At 48.4% G+C, this 12,174-nt stretch overlaps 3 protein-coding genes across 5 annotated transcripts; 2 read left to right on the forward strand and 1 right to left on the reverse strand.

The window, feature by feature from the left end:
* The first annotated feature begins 118 nt into the window (after nt 1–118).
* On the forward strand, nt 119–4,882 carry arfgap3 (ADP-ribosylation factor GTPase activating protein 3). Of its 2 annotated transcripts, none has more exons than XM_086103167.1 (16): nt 119–303; nt 755–873; nt 1,132–1,204; nt 1,271–1,402; nt 1,476–1,556; nt 1,635–1,707; nt 1,789–1,848; nt 2,040–2,086; nt 2,163–2,317; nt 2,394–2,525; nt 2,642–2,788; nt 2,856–2,969; nt 3,039–3,165; nt 3,424–3,511; nt 3,592–3,716; nt 3,815–4,882. In XM_086103167.1, the coding sequence occupies exons 1-16, from the start codon at nt 235–237 to the stop codon at nt 3,830–3,832; spliced, it is 1,560 nt and encodes a 519-aa protein (XP_085959293.1). In that variant the 5' UTR covers nt 119–234; the 3' UTR covers nt 3,833–4,882. The 2 variants fall into 2 exon arrangements, with proteins under 2 accessions (XP_085959293.1, XP_085959294.1); XM_086103168.1 differs by having other exon boundaries at nt 2,907–2,969.
* A 121-nt stretch (nt 4,883–5,003) lies between these two features.
* On the forward strand, nt 5,004–8,716 carry ikbip (IKBKB interacting protein). Of its 2 annotated transcripts, none has more exons than XM_086103170.1 (4): nt 5,004–5,147; nt 5,401–5,597; nt 5,675–5,792; nt 6,381–7,684. In XM_086103170.1, the coding sequence occupies exons 2-4, from the start codon at nt 5,410–5,412 to the stop codon at nt 7,242–7,244; spliced, it is 1,170 nt and encodes a 389-aa protein (XP_085959296.1). In that variant the 5' UTR covers nt 5,004–5,147; nt 5,401–5,409; the 3' UTR covers nt 7,245–7,684. The 2 variants fall into 2 exon arrangements, with proteins under 2 accessions (XP_085959296.1, XP_085959297.1); XM_086103171.1 differs by lacking the exon at nt 6,381–7,684 and adding exons at nt 7,833–8,054; nt 8,116–8,716 and having other exon boundaries at nt 5,030–5,597.
* Nucleotides 8,717–8,881: 165 nt separating this feature from the next.
* ckap4 (cytoskeleton associated protein 4) lies at nt 8,882–11,251 on the reverse strand. Its single transcript, XM_086103169.1, has 2 exons — nt 10,827–11,251; nt 8,882–10,254 (listed from the first exon to the last, which is right to left on the reverse strand). Exons 1-2 carry the CDS (start codon nt 11,166–11,168, stop codon nt 9,166–9,168), a joined length of 1,431 nt encoding a protein of 476 aa, XP_085959295.1. The 5' UTR covers nt 11,169–11,251; the 3' UTR covers nt 8,882–9,165.
* Between the last annotated feature and the right edge of the window lie 923 nt (nt 11,252–12,174).

Here is a 12,174-nt window from a genome sequence, read left to right on the forward strand (position 1 = left end):
TAAATAAAGTATTAATAAAGCTTAACCCTTGAATCTCAAGTTAGCCTTACAAACTCCATTACCCATAAAGCATTACAAAACAACACAGCCACGTGTCTTTTTCAACCAATCACAGGCGACCTAGGTTGTTTTCCCCCTCCTAAAATGTACGTGTCACTTCGGATAGAATTCAACATAATCACGTTTCCAATTAATTTCTCGCCGTCTTGTGACCTCACACGCGTGTAAAGAATCATGGCGGAACCCAGCAAGCAAGACATTTGTGCCATTTTCAAGCGGCTTCGCTCCATTCCCACGAATAAGGTAAGACTTTTCCTGCCTCGTAACAAGGAAGTAAGTTAACGTCTGACACGTCGCAGTTCGAGAATAGCAAGACGAGACCAAATAACGAGCCTGCGATTGTGTTTGTGTTTCTTCGATATATTTACTGAGAATTTGCACTTCAAACTAACTTTGTTAGGAGTAATTAGTTGGCAGCTGTGCTCTGTGGTTGAAAGTCGAACTTCGGTAGCTTATATGTTGACAGCTGATTATTGTTTTTATTTGTGTGTCGTTCTCAAGTTTCCCAACACAAAACAAAACAAACAAAAAACATTTAGTTGTTCTACGTGTGCTTATTGGTCGATTCGATTGTGTGTGATCAAATGTGAGCAACAGCTGTCACCTCTTAGCTTAGCGTTTACTCGTGTTGATGTGTTGTATCAAAAGTTCATTTCAATTCGGTTCTTTCAAGACGTTGTGTTTTCATTTCCAGGCTTGTTTTGACTGCTCGGCTAAAAATCCCAGTTGGGCCAGCATCACCTACGGCGTGTTCCTGTGTATAGACTGTTCGGGAACACACAGGTCTCTGGGGGTGCACTTGTCCTTCATCAGGTAAGTACGAGTCAGTGTACTGCACAGCGTTGTACACAAATAGCTTTGTACTTTCCAATGGCTGCGTTCTTATGATGTTGTCATTTGTTTTGGTTTGAATCAAGACGTTCCAGGTGAACTTCTAAATTCTAGTAGTTTCAGTTAAGGGTCACCAACTGTTATTTGAGTTTATTTTCCTCAAGAGGTTTAAATCCTGGGCAAGATGACCAACGCCGGTCCTCCTGCTGTCATCCGTTTTCCCTTGTTTTGTACCAACAGGTCCACGGAGCTGGATTTTAACTGGTCATGGTACCAGCTGAGATGCATGCAAGTGGGCGGCAACGCCAGCGCGGTGAGCAGAGGCGCGCACCAAGGCGGGCCCAAAAACGGCGCTGTACTGATATCACTTCCTGTCTAGGTGTCGTTCTTCAACCAGCACGGCAGCACGGCCAGCGCCGCCAACGTGAAATACAACAGCCGGGCCGCTCAGCTGTACAGAGAGAAGGTCAAGACGCAAGCCACGTACGCCACCAGAACCCATGGCACCGAGGTAACAATAATTTTGTCTGTCAATCGATACCGTCATGTCGTCATCTCGTGATTGGCACATTTCGTCTTCGCAGCTTTGGTTGGACAGTCAGGGTTCTGCGTCGTGCGCGTCACCGGAGGAGAAGCACGTTGATTTCTTCAGCCTCCATTCACAGGTAGCACGACCCGAACCATTGTCGCGGTGTTTAGAATTAAAGCAACACTCGGTAAGTGGTTATGTGCTCGGTGAGCAGGAAGTTCCGGAAGATATGGCCAAGATGAGCCTCAGCTGTGTGGCATCGGAGACGCAAGGCAAAGAGGAAGACGGTACGGCGGCTTTGTCTCATGATGGATGTGATTATGTATATGTCTTTATATGCGTCTCGTGACTTTGCATTTAACTGTCAGGCAACGCGGAGAACGGCCCGAGTGTTGACATGCTGAGTGCTTCCCCGAAGGCCAATCCAGGTTTGTGCGACCGTCAACTCTGGACTCGGATTCATGGGCTGCAACTCACATGCACGTTTTGTTGTTAACTAATGGCAAATCAGTTTTTTTTCCCCCGATTTATTGATGGTTGCATAATCGACTAGAAATTTTTTTTTGGTATAGCTCCAGCTGTACTTCACTGCATGATGCAAATTGTCCCGTTCTTCCAGAACCTTTGTCCCTTCTCAAGAAGAAGCCCGGCGCCGCCAAGAAATCGGTACATCCGCAGACGGCACCCATGTCTTTATTGCCTGACTTTTGTGAAAACACCTTTGTGTGTTTCATGCCGGCAGATAGCCGCCAAGAAAGGCGGCCTGGGCGCTCAGAAGGTAAGCAGTCACAGCTTCAACGAGTTGGAGAAGAAAGCGCAAGCTGCAGACAAGCTCCGGGAGAAGGGAGCGGACGTGTCCGCCGGCAGGCAGAACAACGCGAAAACCGTGGAGTCCATGTGAGGATACTCTTGGATTGTGTGCCAAATGTTGTGTCGGGGTCAGTGTTTAATATATCCAATGATGCGCTGGCAGTGCTCCGTCCATGCGTCTAGCCTACCAAGATCTGGAGCAGCAGAGGAAAAAGGACGAACAGAAGCTGAAGAATCTGGATGGGAAGAAACGCGAGCAAGCAGAGAGACTGGGAATGGGGCTCAGCGTCAGGAGGTGCGCTCCAGCGCTGGCGTTTGACTCTGCATATAGCGCTTTGAATGCTCGCACTGGTTGTTTTTCAAGGGCTCTATAAATAATAGTTCAGTTGACTTGTTTCTTTTGCCCCCTAGTGGAGTGTCTCACTCGGTGACGTCCGACATGCACATCATCCAGCAGGAACGCCCCCTGGCGGCCAGGACTGGCAAATTGACGCGTTTCGGGGAAGACGACGGCGGCGGCGGCGTCGACGACGATGACGAGGGAAGCTTCAGCCCCGGGTAGGATATGAACACAAGTGTTTGTGTTTCATATTTTACACGCCGACACTCTTTGAAACCGTTTCAGGATCCTGTCCCGTTACGACCAAAACAACTCTTCGGACCTTTTCTCCTCCAGATGGAGCAAGAAAGCCGAAGCGGACTTCTTCTTGACGTCCGCCATCACCTCGCTAGATGACAGGTGAGGACATTCAGACTGCGTTTACCATCTGTCGTGATGATCAAGCGTGAAGACAAATTCTGCTTCTAGGCCCGCCCCACGCAGAAAATCAGACCTGGCACCCGTCGTCGACACGGGAGAAGCTCGCAAGAAGTTCGGCCAGGACGTCAAAGCCATCTCCTCGGATATGTACTTTGGAAAGCAAGACAGCACAGAGGTACACGTTTTTCTTCAGCCGAAATGACTTACTTCAGGCCTCTGATTGGCTAAAATGGCTTTAGAGTTGGGTAGTAGCGCCATCTCTTGCTTTGGCATGCATTTGACACCCTGTGATTTATTAGTGTGTTTTTTGATCAGTATATTCAATCAGAAAGACATGTTTTTAATTGCAGGTTTACGGTTGGCTAAAATAGCCACGGGGTTGTTGATTTGGCAGACCTTTTTCGGTTAAAAAAATTGAGCTTGTTGTTGGCAGTACGAAGCCAGATCACGGCTGGAGAGACTTGCGGGGAGTTCTGCCATAAGTTCAGCCGACTTGTTTGACGATCAGAAGAAGCAGGCCGGTAAGTGTCTTGGCCTCGTTTGTGATGACGTACGCGCCGTAATCATGTGAGTTGTGTGTTTTGGCTTTTTCATGTTGCAGCCAGCTCGTACCGCCTGACCAACGTGCTGCCAAGCGCTCCCGACATGTCTCAGCTGAAAATGGGAGTGCGCAGCGTCGCCGGAAAGCTCTCGGTCATGGCCAGCGGCGTCGTCAACACTATCCAGGTCCTCACTTGTCATCGTCAAATGCATCTTTCCCTTCCTTAAATGTCACATTCAATGTTTTTTTTTTTTTTTGTGTGTGTGTCTTTTCTTTTTTTTAGGACCACTACAACAACTGAAGGATGAATCACTGCGATAAACTCGTCACAACATGATGGGAAGTATACACAAAAAGTCCAAGGGGACGGCTTTACAAAGTAGCGTAATTTTTTTAGCTTTGTAAAGGCAGACGTTTGTGAATAAGTTCCACTTTGGTTTGTAGCTAGATTAGCAACATATGGAGCCAATGTTATGAAGGTTATGGGTAAAAAAAAAAAAAAAAAAAAGAAGTGTCCTTTTGTTGCCCAAAGTGCTCTTAAGCATATTGTGTGACCTTGTCAGTTCATCTCAAGCTTGTTCTAATAGCTCTTTATGAATGATGAACACATCAGTCTTGAAATGTGCCGCTTTGCTTGGCTGCAAATGCAAAAATATCAAATGGATACAAGAAGTGTATTTTTTTTTTTTTACCCAAAAATGCACAAAAAAAAGATTTAAAAGCTATGAAGTGTGCTTATTGCTTGACTGGAACTGCTGCAGTTTTGCACTATAAAGTGAGATGTATTTTTTTTTCTTCGAATAATTAGACAATTTAAATACAGTTTTTCAAGATTTGCTGTTGATTTTGTGTTTGCTTTGAGTGCATTTTTGTCACTTTAAGACATTGCATATCTTTAATTTGGGCGTGTATATAGGCAGACTGCGCCACTCTTGTTGTTTTAGTTTAAGTATTCGAGAGATATTATTTTCTTGACACACGAGACCTTAATGTGCTTTAAAGGCGTTCATGCTGGGAGTCGTATCTACAAAATACTTGTGTACTGTATGTCATTCCAAAATGCCATCCATCAGTTATCTGACTAGAATGCTTTACTGTGGAGAAATGTAGTTACTTTTTTTTTTTTGCATTTGACCAAAATTTACAGCTTTTGCTTGAATGTACTTTAAAGTTTCCCAACTGACGTTAATGAGATGTGTATCAGATTATCAATACCGGAATAGCTGATACATGAAGTGCGGTTTACAAAGTAAAAAACTGCGTATATAATTATATACACAACCTACTGGCAATCACATTGTTGACGAATGCTTTTTGGCAACATTTAAAATAAAAAATGTTTGCATTCAAACTCAAACTGTAATTTTTCATTTATTTTAGTTCACGAATGATTCTTTTTTTGCTAGGAATTTAGTATGAATAGCCCATTTATTCTTGTGAAAAGAACGCTGGCAACCGCTTACGTGGCCCAGTGACGCATTCACTGGTCTTTCGTTGGAGTGGGGAAATTGAATTATTCAAAACATTCGAGCATTAAACCGATTTCTTTTTTTCTTCAGAAACTGCTCCTTCACTGACTGCTGTCCATAGGATGAGAATTTGACAGTAGCTTACGTGTATGTATTGCCAACAACTTTAAAAGTTTTATATTTCCCGAATGGCCGCTTTAAAAGTTTGGAATTTACGTGAGGTACGTGAATGTAGCTTTGCTCAAGCGCCGCAGGGTGAAAGGAAATGGAGGAATCGACTTGCAAGGAGTGATTTTAAATCCCACTTTTATCTTTGTATTATGAACGTTTCGAGGACTCGGGTGTTTTATTTTAAATAATTGTTTTGAGTTTTCGTCTTTCCTACTGATTTTTTTCAAAGTGTGTAGAAATGCCTGGCGAAGTGAAGCAAAGAAAGAAAAAGCAAAGTGATCATGTCGCAGCTGATCCTGCAAACAAACAAGACGAGGACACAAAAGTGAATCGTGAACGTGTCGGCACGCCTCCCAAAACTTCGACTTTGGACCTTAAATTCCTCATGTGCCTACTTTCACTTGCGGTCTGCACTGCACTCAGCTGGTAAGTTCAAACCGCTCGTGTACTGTATTTGGTTTCGTTCAATTGATATTTATTGTCATTTTTACATTTCGTTTTAGGATGGTGCTGCAGCAGAATACGAGGTTCTCCCAAATGGAGGAAAAATTCGCACTATTGTACAGAAAGACCTCAAGTTTGGCCCTGATCGAGGAGCAAGTAGAGAGGGTCACCCAAAAAGTAAGTTTTTTGTTTTTTAATTCAAAAGTACTAAAATGTGTAACATACCATCGAGTTATTGACGCTCTAGAGAAATAATAAGAGTGGTCGGAAAAACACCAACAAATTTTAGATTTCGTGCTGCTAACTCAAAGGGGGTCATCCGGACATGAGAGTTTTTGACACCCTTACATTGGGATGTGACTACACAAGCTCAAAGTGGGGCGCTAGACACAATGTTGTCTCATGATTGGTCGGATTTGCTCATTTGGATTTTGGATATCCTTCCTCGCAAACAATTTCAGACCAAACTGGTATGCGCCGTTGGGATGTGAACGCACAGAGCCACACCAGCTAATACAGGGGTATTTTTACGAAATAAACAACGGTCCCATTTGTGCCATCACGTTTTGTCATATTTCCATGACACTGAAAGTGTACGGTATCCATCCACCAATCGACAGATGGCAGTGTGTCTAGCTCCACCCTCTAGGTACCCTACCTCTGCGCCAATTGCCCTTTTGGCACCCTCCCGACGAACAATTCTATGGATTCCTGGCTTGAGCTCTCCCTGAGATACAGCCCTCCTGTTTTGTGTTGCGGCTGCAGCTCGCCGCCTCCGAGGACGACCTCCAGGCGGTCCTCTCCGCCGTCTCTTCGGAGAGCGGGCTCCGGCGGGATGTCTCAGCGCTGCACGTTGCCCTGGCGACGCTGCAATCGGAGGACAGTTCGGCGTCCGGCGACCTGCAGGCGGTCAATGCTCGCTTCCTCAGCGTGACAGAGACGTGGCAGGAGCGCCTCGCCGCCGCTTCCTCCGAGCTGGCCTCCCTCAAGGCCGAGTCCCGGGAAGCCCACGCCGGCGCCACGGAGCGGGTGAACGAGGCCGAGCGGCGGGCCAGGTCGCTGGCGGAGAAGCTGGAGGAGCTGGAGGACAGCACCAGGAGGAACGCCCGAGCTATGGAGCGCGCCGAGGAGGATGACGCCAAGCGGGCTCAGGCGCAGCTGGACTGGAACACCCAGCAGATCCACAAAATGGACCAGAACATCCACAAACTGGCGCGCCAGGAGGCGGAGCTTAGCACCCAGCTGCAGGAGCACCTGCCTCGGGCCAAGGAGTGCGAGGAGCAGCTCCCCCACGTGGAGGAGGCGCTGCGCTCCATCGTGAAGCTGGCCGCAGACCTCAGCGGCGCAGAGAGGCGCATAGAGGAAGTGACGCTGCAGGTGTTCTCGGCCGAGGACAACATGCTGAAGTCGCTCAACCGGATCCTCGCCATGCGCCAGGAAATGGATGCCCTACAGGCACGCGGCACCATCCTCAAGATGAAGAGCGAGCTGGCGGTGGTGCGCGAGGCCGTGCATGAGCTCACAATGGTGCTCAGGGGGGAGCCGACAAATGAGGAGGAAGAGGAGGAAGAGCCGGATGAAGAGTGGGAAGAGCCAGCCGAAACGCCTCAAGAGGGTGTCGCACAATGATGTCGCTGCAGCTGGGGGAAAGACTGGGCCCTGGTTTCACATTTTTGGATTTATTTTCTGAGTTCTTACTGAATTTTATTATATATATATTTTAAACAATTTATTCCGCGTTAAGTTGTGCAGCTGGACTGGTGCCGGTCATTTGCAGGCGCGACACATGGTTGACGTTTTACCAATAAATTCAAAAATAAGCTTCATTGGATTTGGAGTGTTTTCTGTTTACACTTGAAGATAACGGAGATGTGTAATTATTATCACACGTGTGCAGTAGTTTGGGTAGCTAAAATTGGGACCATTGTATTAGTTTGATCAAGTTACAATTGACGTAAATCCACTTGATTGAATTATAACTGTGATTCCAATTTGAAAAAAACAAAACGTTTGAAATGAAACATGTCCGAAATTGCCCTGCTCATTAAATTCATTGTCATAAAACCCGATTCCAATTGAAAAGAAAACAAAGTATTTTTAAAATGTATACTTGTAAAATCTTATCTTTAAGTAATTCTCAAAAGAAATTGAAACTCTGAATACAGAAAAAAAAAGAAAAGAATAGCATTCCTGACATGATCATGTTCTGCATTGCAGTGTGCAAGCGTGCACCTGACACTGGACGACGTGGGCGCTCGCCAGCAGGCTGCGCGGGCTCAGCTGGAGAGCCTGGAGCGAGACGTGGGCCAGTTGAAGGAGTGGGACTCCCGGCTGAGCGACGAGCGGTCGGAGCTGCGGTCCGGCGTGGCTGCGCTGAGCGGCGCCGTGGACCGGATTGAAGCGCGCACCTCCGCCATCACGGTGGACTTTGCCAACAAGGTGCGTTTGATTCCTCGCTGTACTTCCTGCGTCACTTTACAGTTGACACCCCCACCAATAGGTGGCGGCGGTGAGGACGGACGTCCGGCGAATGGACGGCCTGCGCTCGGAGCTGGACTCTCTCCTGACGCAGGTGTCGGAGCTGGAGGGTCAGGCGTCGCGGGCCGAGCGCTCCATGGTGGGGCGCATCGGCGACTTGCTGGCCGGCAGCATCGAGCGCGTCTCCAACCTCCGCGCTGCATCCGAACGCAACGCGCAGGCCTTGGAGCGGCTGCGCCAACGCCTCCCCGAGCTGGACGCCGCCGATCGCAGCGCGTCGGAGCGGCTGCGGGAGCTGGAGGGCGGCCGGGCTCGCCTCATCCGCACGGTGAGCTTCGCGGCGGACCTCAAGCCCAAAGTGGGCGCCATCAAGAGGGACTTCGGGGCCCTGGAGCCTCGCCTGGCCGACCTCACCTTCCGCGTGGGGAGCCTGGCTGAGGAGCTTGGCAAGAGGGAGGAGGAGATCGCCGAGCTCAGACACACACTGGACGAGCTCGCGTCGGCCGAAGAGCGGAACGTGAGTGTCACGACTGAACGGGCGGCGGTTTTATCACAATCTCACAACACAGAGCAGCCGACATGAACACGTGACTTAATTTGAGAGAATAAAGCAAATGACTTCAGCTTTTCCTTTGTTTTATTACTTATGTAAGTGACTCGGGAAAATTATGCGATTAGACTAATGATTTAACATTAATGAACTTAATAATTTACCTGTAATTAATTTCCTTGTGGTGTCCTGGAAGTAGAAGGTCGTCATGGTAATTTATTTGCGTACAAGAAACATATTGAGGTCAACAAGAGTGTTTTTATTGTAAAATAAAAAAAAAATGCCGTAAACAACAAAAGTGCTCAACAAGAGCTTATTGTTTTTGATTAAAAAAAAAAAAGAATAATAAAACACATCTTTGGCGCAGGCAGAAATTTGGGGAAAAAAAGGTAACTAACAGTGCAGATTGAGTGTTGATTCACAGCTCAGCAGTCCATCTTGTCTCGTCCTACCTGTGCAACTTTTAAGTTACTTTAAAAAAAAAAAAAAAAAAGTTTCTTTCTTTTGTAATCTCTCGTGATGCTACTCTTGCGCCTCGGACAAAGCCGCCAGCGACCGGGTGACCTGCTCCAAGGCCGTCTGTAAGGAGATGATGGCTTGTTGCTGCTCCTCCAGCTTGGCGGCGTGCCCCTCGGCGGCCAACCTCTCCAGCTCCTCCACTCGCTGGGCCATGAGCGAGTCCGTGGCGGCCAGCGTGTCCTGCGCATCCCCCACGACCGCCACGTTGGCCTCCAGCTCCTCTATCTGTTTGGTCAGGGCCTCCAGCTCCACTTTGGAGAGGGCATTGCCGGCCAGGGCGCTCTCCTGGGTGTCGTACTGGGAGAGGAGCGACTCCATCTTGGCGCCGACTGAATCGCTGCTCTCCTCCGAGGCTTTGAGGCGGGCCTCCAGGTCATCCGCTCTCTTCTGTGACTGAGCGGCGACCTCGTTGACCTTCGTCTCCACATCGCGGACTCCCTCGGCGGCCCGTTCCAAGCCGCCCTCTACGGAGCCTGTTCGGTCCCCGAGGGCTTGGACTTGCGATTCGGTGGCGGACACGGACAGCTTGAGACTTCCCACCGTGTCTTGCACCACGGACCTGAAGGACTCCACTTCCAGGGAAAGCGAGGCCACTTCCTGGCTACGCGTGCGGAGCTCCTCCCTCACCGAGTTGATCTGCTCCCGGATGGAATCGGCAGAGGCGTCGGCGTCCTGCTTGGCCGCCCGGATCTCGGCCACCACCTCCACGATGCTGGACAGCTCCTGCTTGACCCTGGCGGGGTCTTCGATGCCGCCCAGCCGAGCCTGGAGGTCGGCCAGCTGGCTCTGCGCCTGGCCCTGGGCGTTGGTGAACTCGGCCACGCTGGCGCGCACCGAGCGGCTCACCTCCTCGAGACGCTGCTCCACCGTCACCTCCAGGGAAGAGAAGTCACGCTCCCGGGCTTCCTTCACCTCGCTAATGCCCTCGGAGAGCTCCCTGAGAAGGTCTTTCTGGAGCTTCTGGAGGGCCTCATCCACCCGCCGCGTCTCCTCCTCGCCCCGCGCCATCCGGGTCACGGCGCCCTCCAGCTCCACACGGGTGGCGCCCAACGACGACTTCAGACTGTCCACGACGCCTTTCAGAGAGGCCACCTGGCGTTAGAGAGGATGAAAATATGAAGGAGGGCATTTTACGGTGGGATCCATTGTCTGCATTTAATTCCTGGGTAATTCATCTGAGGTCCGTATCCTCCAAGAACTCCAGAATACCAAGACCTGAATGCTCAAGGAACTGTACGGTACTCGGTTATGAGAGAACAGTTCTGACCATCCAAAGACACAATGGTCTGAGGTCAGGGTGTGACAGTCAATTGAAAAGCATCTAGTTCCCGGGGTAATTTAGGTGCAGCCTTCGTACTTTCATAAGGTACCCGCTCTAAGTACTCGCCCACCCAACTCAAAAGGTACTTCAAGTTCTTGGACTATAGCTTGTAGATAAAAGTAATTGGCCAGGACGTTATAATGAAAGAAAACAGCTTTTGTTATTCTGGGAAGACTTTCGGGTATGACCCCTGGGGGTCACCCCATTCCCCATCCCCCAGCCCCCTCGTCCCAAGAGTACACGACAAGTACAGGAGCTGTTCCGTCACTTTTAGGCCAAAACGGAGGAAGCAATAGAAAGTTGGGCGTAGTTGTTGGCTACCGACTGCGACACCTCAACGAACCTGTTGAACGACGCCCTCCATTTTGCCGCTGATCTCGGCGCTGATTTGCGCGCTTTCGGCGTTTTTTGCGCTCGTCTGCCGGATCTCCTCCACCACCTTCTGCATGTGGAAGGCGGCCAGGGCGACGCCTCCGATCATTGCCGCGTAAAAGAGCACCGAGAGCAGGGTGCCCAGACAGCTGCGGCTCTTCTTCCCGGATGAGCGCGCCGACCCCTGGGCGCCCGAGGAGCCGCTCACACCGTTACTTTTCTGGGACTTCTCTTCCTTATGCACCGGTGCAGCTGCAGAAGCGGCAGTGGCTTTCTCGCCGGCGTTGCTCTTCTGTCGGTTCTTCGCCGTCATGATCGCTGGAGGTGGACTGTGTGAAAGAACGCGTGTTGACGTGCAGCTCTTTTTTGCCTTCGTGGATGGATGGAGGTTTTGCTTTTTTGTTTTTTTGTTTTAATCGGCGTTGCAGCAGCGTATCAGAGAGCGAGTCGTGTCTTTCGGGTGGCTTTTGGGACGTCCCACGTTGGACTACTGGAGGTAAAACTCGTGCAAAAAGTGCAAAAAAGTACCGCAAATCGTCAAATATTCACTTTCTCAATTGACTTTTTGGTAGTTATGCTGTTATGCGTCGTGTTAGACTTTAAAATCATATTATTATTGTCTGGGGGCGTGGTTGAGAAGCAAAACACCTCCCCTCATACGTGGCAACTGGCCTCCTGCCACATCCCATAATGCCAGCTCACAAGTTTCTAAGGAACAAAAGGTCCTTGTTTTACAATCTATTGAAATTGGATGATTTCAACAGTACAGTATAGCTTCCTACCTCTGAGTGTTATTGGTTTTCTTTCAAAGAAAAATCTTTAATTTTTTTAGTGTTTAATCTTGAGAAAATGCCACAAAATGTGTGTACTTGTTCCACTAAGAAAGAAAGATTTTTTTAAATCTAAAAGTACACTGAACATAGTAAAACTGCAGTTCAACAAAACGCTTAACGTTCTAGTTCTGTCCACGAGACGGCGCCAAAGTAACGTCTACGTCTTGCTCCTACGTTCCCACGTCAGTTCGTCTTGAATAAAATGGGATGTAATACAGGAATTTTACGACAAATTAAACCTGTGAATATTAAATGTTGATACTACAATAATTATTAAAATTGGCTTATTAATTTCGCAAAGACTCCACTTGAGAAGAGAACCTAATGAAGTGTCCCACTGGTGACACATTTATACACATTGACAAAGATTCATTCAAGTTTGTTATTTCTAATATTCATTCAAGTTGGTTATTTGAAGTAATTAACCATTCATTTCTTGGATATTTGTATTGCATTTAGATAATATATATAAGAATGGACATAATT

Source organism: Hippocampus guttulatus, chromosome 22, assembly GCF_054856545.1.
Source record: "Hippocampus guttulatus isolate MCC_2025c chromosome 22, RoL_Hgut_1.0, whole genome shotgun sequence".
In the NCBI taxonomy this organism is placed as follows: Eukaryota; Metazoa; Chordata; class Actinopteri; order Syngnathiformes; family Syngnathidae; genus Hippocampus; species Hippocampus guttulatus.

Excerpts from the sequence above, each read along its gene's own strand:
- arfgap3 (XM_086103167.1), top strand. The coding sequence starts at position 235 with ATGGCGGAACCCAGCAAGCAAGACATTTGTGCCATTTTCAAGCGGCTT. Across the intron at positions 1,205-1,270 it reads TGGGCGGCAACGCCAGCGCG|GTGTCGTTCTTCAACCAGCA; the intron begins GTGAGCAGAGGC and ends CTTCCTGTCTAG. Across the intron at positions 1,403-1,475 it reads CCAGAACCCATGGCACCGAG|CTTTGGTTGGACAGTCAGGG; the intron begins GTAACAATAATT and ends TCGTCTTCGCAG.
- ikbip (XM_086103170.1), top strand. The coding sequence starts at position 5,410 with ATGCCTGGCGAAGTGAAGCAAAGAAAGAAAAAGCAAAGTGATCATGTC. Across the intron at positions 5,598-5,674 it reads GTCTGCACTGCACTCAGCTG|GATGGTGCTGCAGCAGAATA; the intron begins GTAAGTTCAAAC and ends ATTTCGTTTTAG. Across the intron at positions 5,793-6,380 it reads TAGAGAGGGTCACCCAAAAA|CTCGCCGCCTCCGAGGACGA; the intron begins GTAAGTTTTTTG and ends TTGCGGCTGCAG.
- ckap4 (XM_086103169.1), bottom strand. The coding sequence starts at position 11,168 with ATGACGGCGAAGAACCGACAGAAGAGCAACGCCGGCGAGAAAGCCACT. Across the intron at positions 10,255-10,826 it reads TGGAGGGCGTCGTTCAACAG|GTGGCCTCTCTGAAAGGCGT; the intron begins GTTCGTTGAGGT and ends CTCTAACGCCAG.